This window comes from Aotus nancymaae, unplaced genomic scaffold (assembly GCF_030222135.1).
Source record: "Aotus nancymaae isolate 86718 unplaced genomic scaffold, 86718_ANA_hifiasm-v0.15.2.pri h1tg000019l, whole genome shotgun sequence".
In the NCBI taxonomy this organism is placed as follows: Eukaryota; Metazoa; Chordata; class Mammalia; order Primates; family Aotidae; genus Aotus; species Aotus nancymaae.
In genome coordinates, this window is record NW_026988431.1 from 4725720 (window position 1) to 4746070 (window position 20351).

The following is a 20351-nucleotide window of genomic DNA, read 5'->3' on the forward strand; positions in this document are numbered from 1 at the left end:
TTCTGAATATACACCATAGTAGAAAACAAGGATCCAAAACAAAGTGTAATTTTCAAAACGCTTGGAAAAATTTAGCCAAATGAGTAAAAGGGATGGAATGTCTGATATTTTTCATGCAGCCTTTGAGTTTATTGTTTTTGTTTCATTGAGGGATGAGAAATGACTGTACATTTTCCACTTTTAACTTGTCCTTGCTCTGCCATTTCCTTGAAGAATGTCAGGCAGCATTCTCTACCTAATACCCCCAAAGAGTTAAAACTCAAGGCTCCGAGCAGGAGGGCTAGCCTATTTAAGCATCAGCAGCACAAACTAAATGCTCACAAAGGCAAACAGCAGTGTGAGTCGACCTTGGAGGGGCAGGGTGGATTATAAAGCAATTGAAAAAGAAAAAAAAAATAAAGCAACAATCTTTGCTACAATACTGAAAGTCTGCTTGCCAGTCTGGTTTACAAATAGGCATTGTTTGATGAGACAAAATAAATGAGAGATAACTACAGCATGAATTACTAAACCCTAATCACATCACCGAGTCCTGGTGACAGCACAGATCATTCAGGCACGCCTTATTCACTCTCGGCATATTTATTTATTAAGAAGACGGTGGAGCCTGGCTAATGCTAACGCAATACTAAATAATATCGCCCATACGCTCGAGGTGGTCACTCTACTAACATGTTTTCCCCCTAATCAAGTCCAATTTAATTGACAAATTGGAGCAGTGATTTCACACCTGAGAGTCTTTCATGTCTTAACTGCAGGATAAAGTTCAGGGTAGGTACTGCCCACTGCTTACTTACCTGGGCTTGCCTCTGGGCCCCTAATGGTCATTTGAGTACACACACACACATAAAGCCTAAAGTATTTAACCAATTCAAGTCCAATTATTATCAGTTACATTTCATTTCTTTTCAAGACTCAGGCTTCCTAATGGCAGCTACACAGCAGAACAGAGCTTCTAAAAGTTAAAAAAAACATCTATTGTAAAGCTCCGAATGCAGTCTATAGAATGCTGATCACCCTCAATATAAAATAAAATATACAAGGCAAATTAAAAATAAAAACACAAACTCTCAGAGACTCTGGTAGGTGCCCTACACCTTCCCAGACCTTTCATCCTATACTCTGCGATTAAAAGTTTGAGTCACCCCCACCCTGGCACATCCTATCCAGTGGGAAAAACCCTTTTAGAGCCACAAACAAAGAACAGTTCACTAGAAAAGCCCCTGAAATTGTATTCTTGTGCCTGATAATCACTGTTGTGATCTGCTTTGTAAAAACCGTGCCCATCTGCAAAAGACTCTCCTCATATCAGGACCATTTATGCTGCCAAATAACAACAAAGGAACCGAACTCAAGTGAAACTATTATCTCTCCTTAAAGAGAAAGCTACAATTCCGGGTTTGCTGCTTTCTTAGGTCTTCGTCTGCCTCATTAACTCCATTGGTATGTTACTAATTTCAAAGAAGCAGGAAGAGGTGATGGGGGTGGGGGTTAAATCATAATTCACACGCCTGTCTGCTTCCCATCCCAAGTGCAGAAGCATACCACGCTGATTGCCAGAACGTGGGTCAAGCCATACCTTGGTTTGGAGATAATGAGGATAGTAGTAAGTGTACTGGGGGTACATTTGTGGCTGATCCAGGCGTTTGCCCATGTAGCTGGAATCTTTATCTCCGAGGCAGGGAACTGGATGACAGGGTATAGTGCCCCAGGCCGAGCTTCCTCTTAAACCACTGTTCCTGACAGTCCCGGTGACTGATGAGGCTTCAGAGACTCCACCACTCGCTAGTTCCAACACAGCAAGAATTTTTTTAAAAAATGAAACAAAACAAAAAACACACACCAAAGCACAAAAAAAAAAAAAAAAAGCGTGAGGAGTGAGATCTGTAGAAAAAAAACACCCACACACAGCCTTCCCAGATCTTGCCTGGCTTCCCCCAGCCGCCGGGGTCCACTTGGGATGAGGCAGTTTGTTCTCTAACCAGGCTGTCTGTAGTGATGTCAATTGCCAGCGTTTGTAAAGGAGGAAAAAATCAAAGTCCTTTTAGCACAACTCCGAATCCTTGCAGATCAGCTTCCTGTCTCCTGGTTGTCTCTTTCCCCAACTTAAAGAAAAAGAAAGAAAGAAAAAAAGACAGAGAAGGAAAGAAAAAGAAAAAAAGAAAAAAAGAAAGAAAGAAAAAGAAACGGGAAAAAGAAAAAAAAAAAAAACCTTGCACAGCTTAGTTGCTGCTGTCTCCCTCCCAGAGTGACATGGTGTTCGGGGCTTGTCCTGTCCTTTCATTCACTTCCCCTCCTTCCAGCCGGTGGGTGGAACCGAGAGAGCCTCTCCAGGGAGCAGCGTACGCAGTCCAGAAGGCTGCAGTATTTCCTCCAAGAAAAAAAAAAGGCTGCTTCAACCCCTGCTGCAAACAAAGTTCCGATTCCCTCTGCTGGCTATCTCGAATAGCAAGCGATTTTTGCAGCAACGCTGCTGCCGCTGGAACTGAACCTGAAGAACTCAAATGCGGGCGGTGGATTATTTCTTATCCCTCCTTCCATCTACCCCACACAAGAGCTGCTTTTTGTTCTTCTTTTTGCCAAGTTCCAAGGTAAGCCACACTGCTAAACAAAACACAGAAGCGAGGGAAGAGAGGACGAAAGAAGGAAGGAGGAGGAAGGAAAAGAAATAAAGGCAGGGGAACTATCCTTGCTGGTTAACGGGGGAAAAAGTAAGTCCCGGATGCTTTCGAAATCTGTTAACACACTAGAGCCAGATGAATCCAATAGCTGATTGAGAAACTAACCTTTTACCACCTGGAAGACCTGGAGGATGCTAAGTATTGAAGAAATTTTAGGGTCTACTTCAGGACTACCATAATATGCTCCATGTCATCAGATTGGACTGATCAACTGAATATATCAAAAATAGTAACTCTTTTTATTACATCCATTTTGTAAAAATCAAAAAAGATGATCCCTTAGGTTTATCAGATTTTTACAGATAAAATCTGTTTCTCCCATTGTCTCTGATTATTTTGATGCACTGATGCTTTAATCATTTTACTGATATCATCTAAAAAAAAAGGACAAAAATCATAATTACTTGACAGAGTTTTTTTCCCACCAATGATAATATTCTGTCATGTCTATCAGCTGCTACATTATAATACAAATTGTTTCAGAGAAAATATATTTCCTTAAAGGGTCCCTTTTCAAGGCAGGCGAAGCTAAAATTAGATGTGCCAGCTGTGTTTTGCTGTGAGTGCTCACGCATGCCCAAAGCGTGGGCAGACCAGGACTGAGCTCTTTTCTACTTTGTCAAGTCGGCTCTGTTCTCCAGAGCCCAGAGTTGCCTATTTAGATAAAAAGGTCCCTGGTACAAATCCAGCTTCCTAGTCAAGGAGAACAGAGAATTTGGGATCAATGGACACATGGTGTCCATCCACATGCAAGCCGCACCACCCCTGAAGCAACTGGCTTCCGCTGAGGGGAACTGGTTTCTGGAAGCTGTGTGAGTGCATGCGTGTTCCCTGGATAAAAATAAGGATGGCAGGTAAACAGTTTTATGTTTTACTTTTGGCAAGAATAACAATCAGAAGGAGAGAAGGAAGGATGGAGGGCGGGAGTTAGGAGAGTTAGGAGACCCTGACCGCACGGTGATTGAGAACATTCAACCCCACCTATCTCTTAAATGTGTTATTTGGGGCCTCAGTTGTCCCATCTGTAAAATGGAAATACTGCCAACTCTCCTGGCTGAAGGCAGTACATTGAATCCGATACTAAAAATGACACTGAGTTAAAAATCCTTCTGTGGCATCACATTTCTCAGACAATAAAGTCCTGAGTCTTTGGAATAGGTTTCAGGACACTTGAGGGGCTGTCCACCCATGGCTTTCTACTCTACTCCCGGACCTTCATCTCTGCCCCTCACATCCTAACCCGAGTCATACTGAGCTACGTTCAGGACAGGAACATGCTCTCAGAGCCTTCTGTCATTCCCTCTTCCCGGAGTGCTCCCTCAACTCCATCTCCCCGTCTCTTACCCTTTAGCCTGTCCTTCAGGTCTCAGTATGGATATCACCTCCTCAAAGCAGCTTTCTCTAAACCCTGCCTTCTCTGCTGCACTTTCTATTTGCCCTAATTGAAGGCTTATTCTCCATGTATTCGCCTGCTTATTGTTTCTTCCATGCTGTTCTCAACTCTAGGAGAGCAGGAGGTCACATCTTTCTTATTTGCCTTTACGTTTCCAAAACTTTGCATAGAGTTGAGCACAAAATGGGTATTCAGTAAATGTTTGAAGAATAAAATGTTAAACATAATTAATAATTTTTCAACCTTACTTAGATCCCTCTTTCCGTACATTGCACTCCTTATCACAGGTCAAGAACTGACCAGAATATAGAGGCACATGAATCACAACAAGGTCTTTCTTTCATTGAGTTTATATTTAGTCGGGGGAGGGGTTAGGGGAACAAACAATGGGATAAACAAGTAAATACACAGTACAATGTCAGGAAATACATAGTGCTGTAAGGAAATAAGAAGAGTAAACAGAAACAAAGTCACAGAGATTCCACTTTAAACAAAATAGGAAAATGCTCTCCAAGGAAGAGCTGGGGAAAATGCTTTCCTAAGGTCAAGGCAAGGGTGTGAACCATTCTCGGGGTATTGTGCACTGTAAGAATACTTAGTGTTAATGCCTTGGAACCCATCCAGACTGCCTGGGTTCCACTCCTGCCTCTTCTGCGTTCATCTCCTCTAGTTTCCTCAACCATCAAATATCACTATTCACTTCATACAGTAATTACGAGAACCAACCCAGATAAACACATGAAGCGTTTAAAACACCTTGTAACATGTTGGATCTGCTTAACAAATGCCAGCCTGCGTTTGGGGGAAAAACATCGCAGTCACAGGGACAGTGACTACAGAAAAGCCTGCAGTGGGACAGTGTCTTTAGAATGTGCAAGATATGGTACAGAGGCTGAAATAAGCAAGTGAGGAGTAAAGACCATAAAATGGGGCTGGGGAGGTACCTTTGGGCCAGGTCATATAAACCTTAGTAAAGAATTGATATGGAAAGCTAAATAAATGATAATTAACAGTACAGCAAAGACTCTATACAAATATTCGGATTCTACATCCAGTCATCTTCAACTATAGAATGCTGTCATTTAAACAACCTATTGATGTCCCTCCAAATTCAGACTTGTAAGACCAAAAGCCAGGATTGCTTTGGCCAATTCTACCACCATCGACTAGATATATACGTTTTCTTTTATTAATACATGGCTTAAATACTCCTTAAGGGGAAAAGAATACTGTCTTATTTACAAATGAAAAGCCAAATAAATAACTCCTCAGCCAAAACTGATACAGCCCATCATCTGTAAAAGTTCCCAGCATGCATTGATGCTATCAGCAATTTCTACACAAAACTATTACTTTTTAAAATGCTATTTGATTTCATTGGATTATTGTAATGTTTTGGGCATAAATTGTCATCGGCTTAAACATCTTCATTGCACCTTTAAAGCTTTTCTTAAGTAATGCAAAGTAGGTTTACCACTTGTGGGAATTGTAAAACCTGTGTTTTTATTTTTTATTTTGTATTTCCTTCCCTCAGAGGCACCAGTAGCTATGGCAATTCAGGAGGCAAGATACTCAAATCAGAAATAGTTTTTGTATCATTTCTGCTCTGTTGGAGCAGTAGCGTTTTCCATTTAAATGATCAAGTTAAGGTAGGAGGTAACTGGTTTAAGGCATATTCTAAATCAGAAGACAGCTGTGTCCTATTTGCCAACTAAACAACAAATTTCATAGAAATTAAAGGACAGTAAACTGCATCAATGGGCATAGACTCTCACTGGTTCACATGATGCACAGGCTAGACAGAAGAGGCACTGATTTATTTATTTATTTTTATTGCTTATATTTTTTAGATGGAGTCTTGCTCTGTTGCCAAGGCTGGAGGGCAGTGGTACGACGTTGGCTCACTACAACCTCTGCCTCCCAGGTCCAAGCATTTCCCCTGCCCCAGCCTCCTCCTGACCTCAGGTGATCCACCTGCCTCTACCTCCCAAAGTGCTGGGATTACAGGTGTGAGCCACCAGGCTGGGCTAAGGCACTGATTTAGGACAAGTTTTTGACTAAGAGGACTGAGATGATGCCTTAAACCTTTGGGAAGTGGGGAAGTAATGGCACTGAAATGCTGAAATGAGGGTCAACTGGGTAGAGATGACAAGTCTCTTCTAGTTTGCTCTTGACCTATCCACTCAGAGAATAACTGAGTCCTTTCTTTGGATGTTTGTGTTTTAAATCATAAAGATATAGTCAAGGCCAGGCGCCGTGGCTCACACCTGTAATCCTAACACTTTGGGAGCCCAACGCAGGTGGATCCCCTGAGGTCAGAAGTTTGAGACTAGTCTGACAAACGTGGTGAAATCCCGTCTCTACTAAAAATATAAAAATTAGCCAAATGTGGTGGTGTGTGCCTGTAATCCCAGCTGCTTGGGAGGCTGAAGCAGGAGAATCACTTGAACCTGGGAGGCTGAGGTTGCAGTGAGCTAAGATTGGACCATTGGACTCCAGCTCGGATGACAATAGGGAAATCCATCTCAAAAAAAAAAAAAAAAAAAAGATTTAGTCAAAAGCAAAGGAAAAGAAGTGTAAGGAAAAACCAAAATCCTACTACCCTAAAAAGCATATACATATACTCTTCTATCTTCAAGAAGGACGTGCGTGACCTTGAAAGAATATTTTTTTTAATCTTGGCATTTCATGCCCACTTTATTTAAATTTATGAAATCCCTCTCCAACACAGAAGTTGTCAAAGGAATGTTAAACATAAAAGTTATTAAAAAAAAAAAAAAAGACAAAATGGTAGATTTCAAATTCCAACATTAAGGTACTGTTACAACTTTTTTTTCCTCTGCAGAATACTTACAGGTGGTTTAGGAAAACACCTAAGACAAATTAGGAGAGACAACAGTGATTCAAGCATGTGTGGTCCAAATTTAAACTATAATTGAATATAAAAATATTCCTGTTAAGATGATTAAAATTGGCCTTGAAAGACAATATCAAACCTCAGGACAAAATTATGCCATGGTATAGTTTGAGACGTTTAATCGGGTAGAAAAGCAAGAAGAATTTAAAACAAGGGAGAGTTGTTAACTTCAACAGAGTTTTACCAAATACTTACTACGTGCCTAAATAATTGAAGGTACCAATATAAATATTATTGTCCCTGTCCTCAAATGGATTTACCAACTCTATATTTCTAAACACCAGCCATTCACGTATAATCTTTATGTTTTCTCTCATATCTGAGTACCAATTTGTAAGATTAGTTATTAAATAGTTTTCTTTAATTCAACTTAATTTTTTTCTGGAATACATACTTTATTAGAAAGCAAAAATATACATGAAGGCTCATGTCTATTTTTCTTCTATTATCTTTGCAAAAGTGATACATCCTATATCCTCTCACTCTATTTCCATTTTTCATGGCATTTAATACTTGTGGCAGGCACATCCAGTTCTCTTTTGCCTCTGGGATTAACTACCAAGATTCACACTTTCTCACTCCACTAAAATTAGGCATGGCCATGTGACTTGCAAAGGCCAATGAAACATGAAGCAGCAAGAGACACATGTAAAAGCTTTTAGCTGCTGTTCTTTGATTCTTCTCCAGTGGAAGCACGTGCTGACATGAAGGAGCCACAAGAAGGGAGCACCTTGGAAAGCTGAGGGCGGCTAATTTACATAGCTGCCTGGACTAGCCACTGCGGACTTCTCAGAAGCAAGAAATAAACCTTTGTTACAGTGCACTAGTAAAATTTGGTGATTGTTCCCACAGATTATCCTAGGCTACCTGTTTAATATAGCATTACTTACAGTTTGGTTATGCATTTTTGGTTTTCTTACTTGGGTATTCTTCCCATTAATATCTAAGCTCCACAGGACAACAAATTTATTTAACACATTATATTCTGACACACAGAACTGTCCTTGGGATTTAATACACACTTAGTAAATATTTCTTAAATAAATAAATGGAGTAGTTACCCCTTATTCACAGGGGATATCTTCCAAGACTCTTGAAATCTTGGATAGTACTGAACCCTATATATAATGTTTTTTCCTATATATACATATGTACGACAGATTTATTCATAAACTAGGCACAATATGAGAATAACAACAATAATAGTACAAATGGTAATTATAACAATATACTGTAGTAAAAGTTATATGATTGTGGTCTCTCTCTCGGTCTCTCAGAATATCATACTGTACCACTGGTAACTGAAACCTGAAGCCATGGAAACAAAGCTGTGAAGAAGATGGGGGGGTGGGCAGAAAACCACTGTAAATCAAACTACTGTAAATGGTTTCTCTAAAATCATCTCATTTATGTGCTAGTGGTTAACGGACACTATTTTGTGAAAAAATAAAAGGGTAAATGAGGCTTATACATGTTAAGTTTTCTGAGAGAACTGCTAAAGTACTGGGTATTCTGAAAAGGGAAAGGTTTTTGTACACTGACTGTTGGAAATGGGTACTGGAGTTGATGAGCCAAAAAAAGGGAAAAACTTCGAGTGTTATGAACAGAATGCTTGTATCCTCCCCAAACTCCTGTGTTGAAATTCTAACCCCAATGTGGTGGCATTAGGAGGTGGGAGCCTGAGGAGATAATTCGGTCAGTAGAGCAGAGGCTTCATGAATGGGATTAGTGTCTTTATAAGAGAAGACATTGAAGAGATGATCTTTCTTTCCTTTCTGTCATGTGAAGATACAGTGAGAAGACCTGCCATCTGCAAACCCAGAAGCAAGCCCTCATCAGACACCAGGTCTGCTGCCACCATGATGTTGGACTGCTCAGCCTCTAGAACTGTGAGAAATAAACATTTGTTGCTTAAGCCACTCAGTCTATGATAATTTGTTATAGCAGCCTGAACTGATTGAAGCAAGCAAACAGATACATATATATATGTAGCCTACTACATAGTATATACTACTAGAAATATAAATGTTTCTTCAATGAATACTCACAAGTACCTGGGAAGTAGGTACAATTTTTCGCACTTTACAACAGAGAAAATTGAGAGGAAGAAGATATAACTACCCTTTCCAAGTCTGCCCAGTTACAACATGGTAGAGGAATATTCCTGACATGTCTGTATAGGGCCCGAATACAGGCTTAGTCCTCAGCATCATCTGATGGCAATCTTAAATGCTTAGTTGAAAAGTGGATGAGACAACCTTTGTGCTTAAAATGGAAAATACAGTATACATAAAAGTCCTAAGCAAATCAATCATATCTGCATGGAGACAGACAGAAAACTGGAAAGAAAGAGCATGGCCTTTTATCACGTAGTATAAACTCTGTTTGGATGGTAAATGTGATGGTTAATTGCATGTGTCCACCCGGCATGGCTATGGTGCTAGCTGTATGGTCACGCACTAGTCTAAGTGTTGCTGTGAGGTATTTTTTAAATGTGATTAACATTTCAATTAGGACACTTTGAGTAAAGCAGAATACCCTTCCTAATGTAGGTAGGCTTCATCAGTCAGTTAAAGGCCTTAAGAATAAAGACTGAGATCTTTAGAGAATGAAGGAATTCTGCTCCTAGACTGCCTTTGAACTCAAGACTGTCTAACAACTCTTCCCTAGGTCTCCAGCCTGCTGGCTCACCCTGTGGTAACCCACAGGAAGTTGTGGGGACCCTCCAACTTCCACAATGAACCAGTTCCTTGAAATCTCTCATATACATATATGTAATATATTCATCTATATATTTACATATATATATGAAATACGGTTCAACTTTTTTGGAAAATCCTAATATAATGAAAGATAAATAAGGCAGTCATAAAGGTCAGTGAGACCGGCACTCATACCTTCCTAATAAATGTCTATGTTTTTAATATAATTTAAACAAAATATATAGTCTTTAAGATCATTTTCCAGTCATTTCAGTTGTAAGAATCTAAAATAGATCATCATTATTAGCATTTTAAGTATAAGTAATTGGAGTAACCTGATGCCCAGTCCTAGCAGGTTGGTTGAATAAATCACCAATGAATAGATTATGATTCAACCATTAAAATGATGCTGAGAAAACATTTATCAATATGGAAGATGTTTAGATTGAATAATGGAAAAAATCAGAATATAGTATTATATATGCAGTTTTTCAACTAGGAAATATGAAGAGAATGAAAGAGCAATATCAAAATAACCACAGTGAAATCTGTCCTCTGTGGTTAGGTATTTTGTAATTGTACTTTACTTTTTGATAAATTTTGGCATTTTCCTATATATCTTAAAATAAACATGTTATTTCACTATTTAAAATAAACATTATTTTAAAAGAAATTTTAGGATAAGTGTATTCCAAAGTAGGAATTTTTGTTATTACCAGAGAGGAAAATTTTTAAAGCCCAGAGGTGACAACAGAAAAATAAATTACATGTTTACATTAGTCATTTCCTCTCTATCTGAAGCAGACATCTACTTAAGAAAAGTCTGTCTTTCTTTAAAATCTGGGAGCATTAGTCCTACATCAAAATGATGTTAAAATTCTTATTTAAGATATAAAGACAAATATCACTTAATGAAATAATAATAGCTACCAATGAATGGCAAAGGGAAAGGTTTAAACCTGCATAAATATGCAATATTTTCATTTTTAACATTCTACTTGATATAGTTTGGATATCTGTCCCTACCAAAATCTCATGTTGAATTGTAATCCCCAGTGGGGCACGGTGGTAGGTATTTGAATCATCGGGGCTCATCCCTCGTGGCTTGGTGATAGTGAGTTCTCACAAGATCTGGTCATTTTAAAGTGTGTGGCATCTCTCACCCCCGACTTCTGATTCTGCTTTTGCCATGTGATGTGCCTACTCCTTCTCCGCCATGCACTGTGATTGTAAGCTCCCTGCAGCCTCCCCAGAAGCTGATGCCCAACCTATGTTTCCTGTACAGCCTGCAGAATCATGAACCAATTAAGCTTATTTTCTCTATAAATTACTCAGTCTCTAGTATTTCTTTACAGCACTGGAAGAACAGCCATTGGAAAAAGAATAGGACTTTTGCCATGTGCTTCTCACTAAATTCACATTTTTTCAAATATTGATGCGTCTCTGACAGTTTATTTATAATGCGTTGTAGGAATAATGGTTTTTTTTTAGTCTCTCACTATGCCTTCTATATATTTTGATACCACAAATTCCACTACTTGCAGTACATTGAGTCAATTTTGTACTGATGGAAGTCATAGATTCCAAGTGGCCCCTCTCACAGGCATGCCTTCTACCATGATTAGTACCGTCCTCGGACCAGTGCACTAGAAAACATGAAACTGAAAGCCTCAAGGTAGGGAAAAACACGTAACTCCTTAGCCGCATGGAAAACACATTTCTTCTGAAAGAAATATCTTCACTTTTATTGACTTCTAGCTTCTAGCTGCCAATAGCTAAGCAAATCTGGTCGATACGGCTAGATTTGATCTGGCAGGGCCAATTCTTCTCCCCTGAAAAGTCTACAGTGGCAGAAGTCCAGGCCAAAAGACCAGTAATTAGAATTACCAGACAAAATAGAGGACAGCTGGTTAAATTTCAATTTCAGAAAATAATAAGTTTTAAAATAAAAGTATGTCTAAAATATTACATATGGTATGTCTCAAAAATATTTGAACCACACTTATAAAAATTATTCATTGCTTGTCTGAGATTCCAATTTAGCTGGGCAGTTTATATTTTTATATCCTGAATCTGGCCACCCTACTACCAACTGATGCACTGAGACAGTTTCCAGAACTTTCAGAGGACACAGAAGATTTGATGAAGTCCCTAAATTGAATGACAATTGACAATGGTTAGTATTTTCTATTCTTATTACACTTAAACAGTGTAAACCAACAGAGTCCCCAAATTAACTATCCTTTAAAAGACTTAAACCACCAGTGGTGTTTCTAATATAAAGCAATACAGTATTCCAGTAGCTCTGTTTTTGTTATAGTTTCAAGCTGATGTCTTTCCTTTTAGCATGAGGAAAATTTTTAATTGTTTTCTTAAATTGTTATTCAACACAATAAAGTACTATCTAGAATGACAGATGTCCAGATCCCCATCCCTGATATCAGAAAAGTACAATTCAGAGAGACCAGAAAAATATGCAAAACAGAACACAAAGGAGGTGAAGGGCAATGCTACCCGAAGTGTGGTCCACAGGCAAGTGCTGATTGGCAGACTTACACATCCATGACCACTGAGTCTAGGGATAAGAATCCGTATCTAGCAGCTTTATGGTCATTTGTCTAAAGAACTTTTTCTCTTGTCTGTAAGTAATAAAGGTTGGACTTGGATTTTGGAAATCTACTTTATGCATTTTCAAATTCTAGTAATTTTCATTCTATATTTACAAAAATATCAGCTGGGGTCAATTAGAGATTCAAAACACTAGTCTTTCACCACTGATAGAAAAGTGCTGAAAATTTTCTTATTTTCATTCACTCTCGTTTGTACATTTCTAGTGGTAAAAAAGTTGCATTGATGTGTTTTCTTTTTAAAAACAATTTAATTTTTTAAAACTTTTGTGGGTACTTAGGTGCATATATTTGTGGGGTACCTGAGATGTTTTGATGCAGGCATGCAACATGAAATAAGCACATCATGGAAAATGGGGTATCCACCCCCTCAAGCATTCATCCATTGAGTTAAAACCAATCCAATTACATTCTTTAAATTATTTTAAACTACATAATTATTATTAACTATAGTCACCTTATTGTGCTATAAAATAGTAGGTTTTGTGTTTTCTGACCACAGTACAAAGAATAAACCCACATGAACTACAAAGGAAAAATGTAATTTCCTCGCATTTACTTTACTTGTTTTCTTAACTCTCTTTTCTTTGTCTAGTCCTTACTCTCTAACCTGCACCACAACTTCCTGACCCTGAGGAAGAAATTTAAGAGTATCAAACCCAAAATCAGGACATGCAGGTTTCTTGGCTGTGAGTGACTGTCCCTGGCAATATGAGTCCCCCAGCTGGAGCCTCAGTTGCCCCGTGTGTAAAATGTAGGTTGTACTTAGTCATTGAAGGTCATCTTCTGATTCTGAGATTTCGGGATGGCTGCAATACACTTGCTATTAAACTAAGATAAGACTGACTGCGTCTTTCTGCCTACGGGAGTACACTCTGGCCCCGGGGGCGGGGGCGGGGCGGGTACTGGCCCAGCGGGTGGCTGGCGAAGCTTACATCAGCAGCACGAAGTTGTTGCACCTGAGCCAGGAGGTTTGCCAGCTTCCCAGCCCCTCCCAGCAGCTTTACACTGGGAGGCCCCGGCACCACAAGAAAGCACCACAAATTCTGATTTGTCTTGTACAGATGACACCTCCGTGAACAGCACTAAATCATGGCCATACAGCCCGCCTGACATTTTTGCCAGTGCCTCAAACACAGGTAAACCCCTAGGAGTCCAGATGCTCCATCCATCCCACCAGGGCTTCAGGATTCTGAATGTTTATGTTCATTATGCAGTCAGGAAACATAATTATTCGTTTTTCTTTAAGGAAGTTTATGACCGAAGGTAATGGGGGGAACATAAATGTACTGACTGTTTACTGAGACTCATAAATGCTAAGAACACAGACAAATAATTATCACTGGAGATTTGTTCTTGTAGTGTAGAATCTTCGTTGTAAGCAATTTAACTACTAAAAGTTTACCCACCTGGAGGAGAATTATTTAGCAGGAAATAAAACCTAGCACCTATGTCATTCCCTGCTCCTACAACTCTCATCCTTTCAGAAAATCAGCTTTCACATAAAATATGCAGAAGGCAGCTTGTTATATGGGGCTAGTAAAACTAAGAGGTAATTAGTACAAGCTACAGCTCTAAATAATGCCAAGTTTTAACATTTGTGAGTTCTGGATCGACCTTAACTAATATGTTCTCCGTTTTCCTCTGTGAGAGATGTACTTTGGTACTCACCAACGAACAAGAATCAAAACCAGAGATGTTAAGAAATGTGTTCTGTCCAATTAGCAAAAATGTGGCAAAGTTCAGGTTAGCATTTTGCAAGTATGATGAAATATTTGTACCTCTTAAGAGTTCAGAAGGGTATCCATTTATGGCCAGGATAGGTTGTACTGAGCTCATTTTAGGAGACTTTCTGGGAATGTTTGGCACGGTGTGGTGGAGAAACCAGTGTGAGTGTGAGGCCCCTGAGACTTACAGACTCCTGTCTTGGGTTTATTTTTGTTTTTGTTTTATTTTTTTTTACTTTTTGTAGACATGAAGTCTCACTATGTTGTTCAGGCTGCTCTCAAACTCCTGGCCTCAAACGATCCTCCTACCTCAGCCTCCCAAAGCACTAGATTACAGGCATGAGCCACCATGCCTGTCCTCGACTCATGATCTTAATTGCCATAGCGATGAGTAAAGGGTGACATTACTCGGCGAGGGAGACAGTAAGAGAGCCAGCCTGTAGACAGCCTGCCTGTGGCTTCCTCCCTCTCATAGTGGGCAGCTGCATTAAATTCAACAGTTAAACAAACTTGTCTCACTACTTCCAGCTGGGACCATTCTCTCATATTCCCCAACATGCAGCCTCTCAGCAAGCAAAGAGAGTGCAAAGTGAACCACCCTAACAAAATTTTGCTTTTCTTTTAATGCTGAATGAGACTTATTACCCACTCACTCTTTTCCTTCCTCTCTACATCCAAATAGATATGAGAGTTTTTCAGGATTAGCAATGTGCTATCAAATAGCCACCTACAGGGGCCGTACAGAGAAGACTCCCTGGCACCAACTTTGGGTGTGGCATATGAGAACGTAAGGGCACCACATCTCCAAAAGGCAGCAGCTAGAAAAGGAGATGTCTGCCCCAGACGTGCCTCCATTATTCCTCCCTCAGGCTGGAAATATCGTGTTCTCAGTCCCAAAAAGAGGCAAATTCTTGAAAGAAATTAATAAAAGGAAGCCAGTTTATTTGCTCAATATGATGGATATGGATTCCCCCCAAACCATGACCTGGTGTGAGATGCTTTATTCATTTATTTCTAAAGGGCTGTGCGGACCTTATGCCAATGCTTGGGTTTACAATGGTACAAAGACTAAGACAAATTCATCTATTCCCTCAGCAGTCATCCTCCCGGGAGAAAGGTACAAAGGTTGCCAAGGACAGGGGTTACAGGCAGAAGATCCCTGTAGTAAACTGACCTGCAGAGTCTATGGTTGTGATGTATAATTGTCATATAGGGACTAGTCACAGCTCATACGACAACAGCTTATTTATTTTTGCTGCAAACTCTAAAAATTAGCTTATTTCCCTGGTAAAGAAACAATGCTTATGTCAAGGCCTCTAGAAAAATCGAATGGTGTTGTTTCATAAGCTCATAATGGAAGGGTCTATCCATTATAACCAGGGATAAATGTATTGGATTCAATATGTTTGGTTTGGGAAATCTCTTTTTGTCAGTTCCAGTATAACCAATCGTCCATTATAGCATGTCCTTGCTAAGAGTAGCTGATGTAGAAATATTTAACCTCCCCATCCATAAACATTCCTTTTCTTCCAGAGCAGGAAAGGGCTGAGCTTCTCAAGGCCCTAATATTATTTATTTTTCAGAGAAGGGATATAATTTTTATACCAGGTGCAGTTTTCCTTTGATATATTTTAAAATTTCTGCCTTTTAAATGATTCCTAAAGCTAAGATTCTGACCACTTGCCCTCAGTAAATATCTGGTGATCCTTTTCCCCAACAGATGGGAAGGGCCTCCTGATATGCCCCTGGCCTAATTTCAATTTGGGTAATTGCATTCTGTTGACTTGAAATTTCCTCACCAGTTTCATCTGCCTGGGATACGATGCCTCATTCGTGGTGCTGAACTGCCTGGCGTGCCATTGGAGACGGGGAACAGCTGGTGCATTTCACCCCAGAAGTGGATGCATTTTAGTGGCAGGTGCAAAGGTTTTCTTCTGCAGAATACAAATTGTGCCCTAGGAATAAGCTTCATGGATTCTTTTTATTTTTGCAGTGAATATAGGTACCAGAAAACAAGAAATATAAAAGTATCCAAAGCACAAATATGAATTGGGAGAAAAATATACTTTCACTAAAGCCATTCTATAGTGTGATCCTTTGTACTCCATAAATCTTAAAAGGCCTCTAGTTCTGAATTTGGATAAGGATAAATAATTCACGCGATGCAGGCAACCATTACTCTGCCATGTATACATAAGAACCAGTTGTATACATACACACATATAACATATATGTATACATATATATACATGTACTACGTGTGTATGTCCCAACTTTTACCTCCTGATGGTCTTTGTCAGTCTGGAATAAAAACCCCATGAAATCTCACTAGGCATCCTATGCATACCTCATTACAGTAGGTCACATATTTAACTTAAAGGACCTTATTTGCTGTACCAAACTAGAATCTTAAAAGGGATCCTCTCCATCCTGTTTCCCCAGCACTAGGACTTAATAGGTACTCAATAAATGAATTAAAATACAGACTACATAGGCCAAATCCAATTTGTCCAAGCTCTGATTCCCAAAACGCTATTTCTAAGGGCTGCAAATCATCAGGATCTTTAGTAGCCCATGTCACATCCCCTCAGCCATCTTAGCTCTAGGGAACAGTTCCACGGAAGCATAGACTCACCTTGTGTAAAGCACCCCATCTCAAGCAAATGCCACATAGTGTTTTATTTCTACCCCAGGACTTTTTCCCAGAGTTGGTTTTCAGAGATGCTGGATTGTCTGGGTGACTGTAGCCCGAAAATAGAGGGCAATTGCACCAATGCAGCACCAACTAGGACAGGAGCTGGTAGGTAAATGTTCCTGGTTCCCAGCCTGCAGGCAGACAACTCTGGGAGTCCTTTGCACTTTTTCGGGAGGTTTCAGCCACACTGAACCCTACTGACCAACTTTAGGTTTCTGTTTGGGTTTGGTTCTTGCTGCAAACCTTCTAGCAGTGACTTGATAATATACCATTATACTGGATTGTCCTTCCACCATCCCCACTCACTCTCTCCTACTTCAGGACATCACATCCCAAGCAAACTATCTGTACTCAAGTCTTTTCCTCAGACATTGATTTTAGAGTAACCTAGACTGTGACAACTTGGGACTTTACTATGCTGACAGTCACACTAGCAGACTGTCCCCATTAAAAACACAGAGTATGCCTGTTTGGCCACTATTTCATTTTCTTTCCTATCATGAAGCAGATAAACAATATGCCAAGAGTGGGTTACATATAGGCTGACAGATTATATGCTGTGCTCGTGCCAGGAAATAGGAAGAATAAGACTGTGCTGTGATTGTATTCTGAAATATTAAATGTTAGCTCTAAATGTTGTATTTTACCAATGACCAGCAATCATACTTAAAGACTTATAACTAGTGAAAAAGTCTCATTTCTGCCTTATTTTAGCCTCTGCAGGTCACCATACATTAGCCTGGAGGCCCCAAGCCCCTGTGTGACTCAAGCTGACTTGAATTCTAATTTGTATTATGCAGCAATCCTGGCAATATCATCTGCATGCTTAGCCTCATGCTGCCTTGGCCCTGGGGATAGAAAAATATTTATGCAGTAAAACTTGTCACTATCATCCTTGTTTTGTGTAGATCATCAGTAGGTCGTATTGCAACCTAAGAGCAGGGCGTTAGGAAGTCCACAGTCCACCATCTTAAGTCTACGCAGTTTGGGAAAGTTAGGGCAGCCTAAGGAGTCCAAGCCACCCCTGCACTGCCAGGTCCATACTCACTGCAGGGATAGCCTGTTGGCCCTATGAGACAGAGGAAGGCAGTGAATGGGTGAACTGCCATGAATCTCACCAGTTCTTTGAAACAGTGGTTTAGACATCCCAACTTCTATGAAGTATTCAAATTGAGGCTAGAATCCGACTTAGGAGCTGGACTGGGGCAAAGGTGAACTGAGGGCCTTGCTCAGTTTCATGAAAAGGACTCCCAGACTTCAAAAATTGTATAAGAGAAGGCCTGCAGGACACCTGAGATCACCTGTCTTTGATTTTTGAAAAATTGTTAACTTTCACTTGACTATAAAAGCTCTACTTTTTTACTATCAAATGTTGAAATGCAAAATTATATGAAAATAAACAAAAACATTTACACATATAATCCCATTTGATCCTACCACCCAGAGGTAATAGCTATTAATATTAAGTCTATTTGCTTCTGGCATTTTCCCATATGAATATATGAATATATAGTTCTCATTTTCTCTCTCTCTCTCCTTCTGTCTTTTATGTGTAAGATCTAGATAAAAGCATTATTTTATTGAGATTTTAAGAAATTTTCATGTACTTCTTTCTTCTGACAACATATGATAAGGATTTCTTTTGAAAATATCATTTTTTGAGGAGGTAACATTTAATGATATTTTATGATTCTCTGTTGATAGATATAAAAATTAGTCCTTATGTTTATTATCACAAGTGAGACTACAACTTCCAAGTAACTTATTTATCCCTTTCTAGGACTCTTGAGGTTTCTCTTTTGGTGTGGATTCTGGAACTCCTTTCTGAAGCAAGAGGCAAATATCTCTCAGCAGAGAGTGCCAAGACCAATCACTTAACCATGGCAATCTTCCTCAGTGTTTAATACTCACCCTGATGGTCCCAAGATGGCTGCAGCAGTTTCAGCCACGTTATCCTAACCCACCCACATCTGGAGGTATCTACCTTTTCCATCTCCATCTATTAAAAATGTAGGATACTTTCACCAGAAGGTTCTCCTCTATGCTACTACTCATGTTTCACTTGACAAAATTGGTCACATGGAAATTCTTAAGTCATATACTGATGAGGGAGGTGGAATTATCATGATTGGATTAGACTACCCATGATTCCCCATTCCTCAGCCTGGGAGAAAGGTCATTTTCTCAGAGCAAACGTCTGCATATGGCTGAAGAATGGCATGAATTATAAAATAAAAAATTTGGAGTCCTCCAGGAAAGAAAGGGAGAATGAAACAGAAATGACTGGGTAGGTAAAACACAATGGTCTCCAATGCCAAATAAACTTTGTTTTGTTACTCTCCCATCTGTTTTATCACACTTTTTCCTTATTATCCTTCTCACCTTAATTCATCACCAATAAACCTTTTTTAATCAAATTTTTGCTGGTCATCCGTAAACCTCCAAGAAACTACGTGAAAATTAACATTACAGTGATAATGAGCTTAAGGTCTTGTCTCTTCTTGGAGGTATTTCTCAAAAGGGTGAGAGGGCAGGATGGGAGTGAATGGTGAGAAATTACTTAATGAGCGCAATATACGTTATTTGGGTAATAGTCCAGACTTTATCACTATACAGTATATCCATGTAACAAAACTGTACTTGTACACTTTAAATGTATGCAAATTTTTAAAAAGAAAACTCTAGAAAATATAAACATCTTCAAGATCTATAGGAAAAAGCAGTAATCGGGGTATGGCAGGCAAGAAAGGATTCAAAGCCCAGTGTGCTCCTACAACCTCCTCACTTTACCTCCTACCACAATCCTCTGCACCCTCTGTTATGGCCACACTGGCCTCTCTGCAGTTCCTCTAAGAGGCCAGCATTGCCAGCATTGTACTTTACTTCCCTATGCCCACACCAAGCTTTCTTCATATAACCGTGTGACTTAATTCTTCCCTTCCTATGAGTTTCTGCTCACATGCCACTGTATTAAAGAGGTTTTTCCTGACCATCTTATGTAACATAGCAACTTGACTTCATTCTTTGTCCTATTACCCCAGTTTACACATGCTTAAGGCCCTTCTAACCGCCTGGCATGGTATGCATTTATTTATTGTCCTTCTCATAAGTAGTTAATAAATTCCATGAGACAAGTAGTTGTATTTGTTCACAATTTGTCCCTCTGAGCACAGTATAGTGCCTGACACATACAAGCATGTCATAAATATATATAGAATGAATTGATGAGTAACTACAGGCCATGGAAAACTTAGATGATCTTTCTCTTCCTTAACATAGATCACAAGAAAAATTCAAGAGGTACCTAATCCTGTGCAGGCATCTTTCTCTATGATAATCAGTGATGCCCAGAGGAAGCCCAAATAAGTCACTATTTGTCTTGTTCCATCTACTTTCCTCTAAGCAAGGCCCTCATTTATAGGAGGAGCTGTATATGTTGAAAGCTGAACAGCATCTAGCACTCTAATAAGAAATAAAAGGCAAATCCCAAGTTAGAGTAGTGACTGAGACACATCCTACAACTTAAAATACTCTCTAACTAGAAAATGTGTTTTAATTTAATTCAAATTTATTTTGTGTGCCAGAAATAGTCCTAAGAACATATGTCAA

At 39.4% G+C, this 20351-nt stretch overlaps 1 protein-coding gene and 1 long non-coding RNA gene across 10 annotated transcripts in view; one reads left to right on the top strand and one right to left on the bottom strand.

Moving 5' to 3' along the window:
* RBMS3 (RNA binding motif single stranded interacting protein 3) overlaps window positions 1-20351 on the bottom strand; it is a 1161208-nt gene that overhangs the window by 749312 nt on the left and 391545 nt on the right. For 2 of the 9 annotated variants that reach the window (XM_064378593.1, XM_012435501.3), the window contains exon 1: window positions 1580-2421. The exons of 4 other annotated variants lie outside the window; for them this stretch is intronic. In XM_064378593.1, coding sequence (XP_064234663.1) covers window positions 1580-1654 — 75 coding nt within the window. In that variant the 5' untranslated portion in view covers window positions 1655-2421. Of the gene's footprint in view, window positions 1-1579; window positions 2423-20351 lie in introns of those variants that run through there. 3 more of the 9 variants (XM_012435500.3, XM_012435506.2, XM_012435502.2) reach the window with 2 other exon arrangements.
* Window positions 2190-20106, top strand: LOC105705599 (uncharacterized). The gene is made up of 6 exons (XR_001104701.2): window positions 2190-2591; window positions 8780-8880; window positions 11725-11869; window positions 15850-15965; window positions 18523-18718; window positions 20022-20106. It is a non-coding gene; the product is annotated as an uncharacterized LOC105705599 (long non-coding RNA).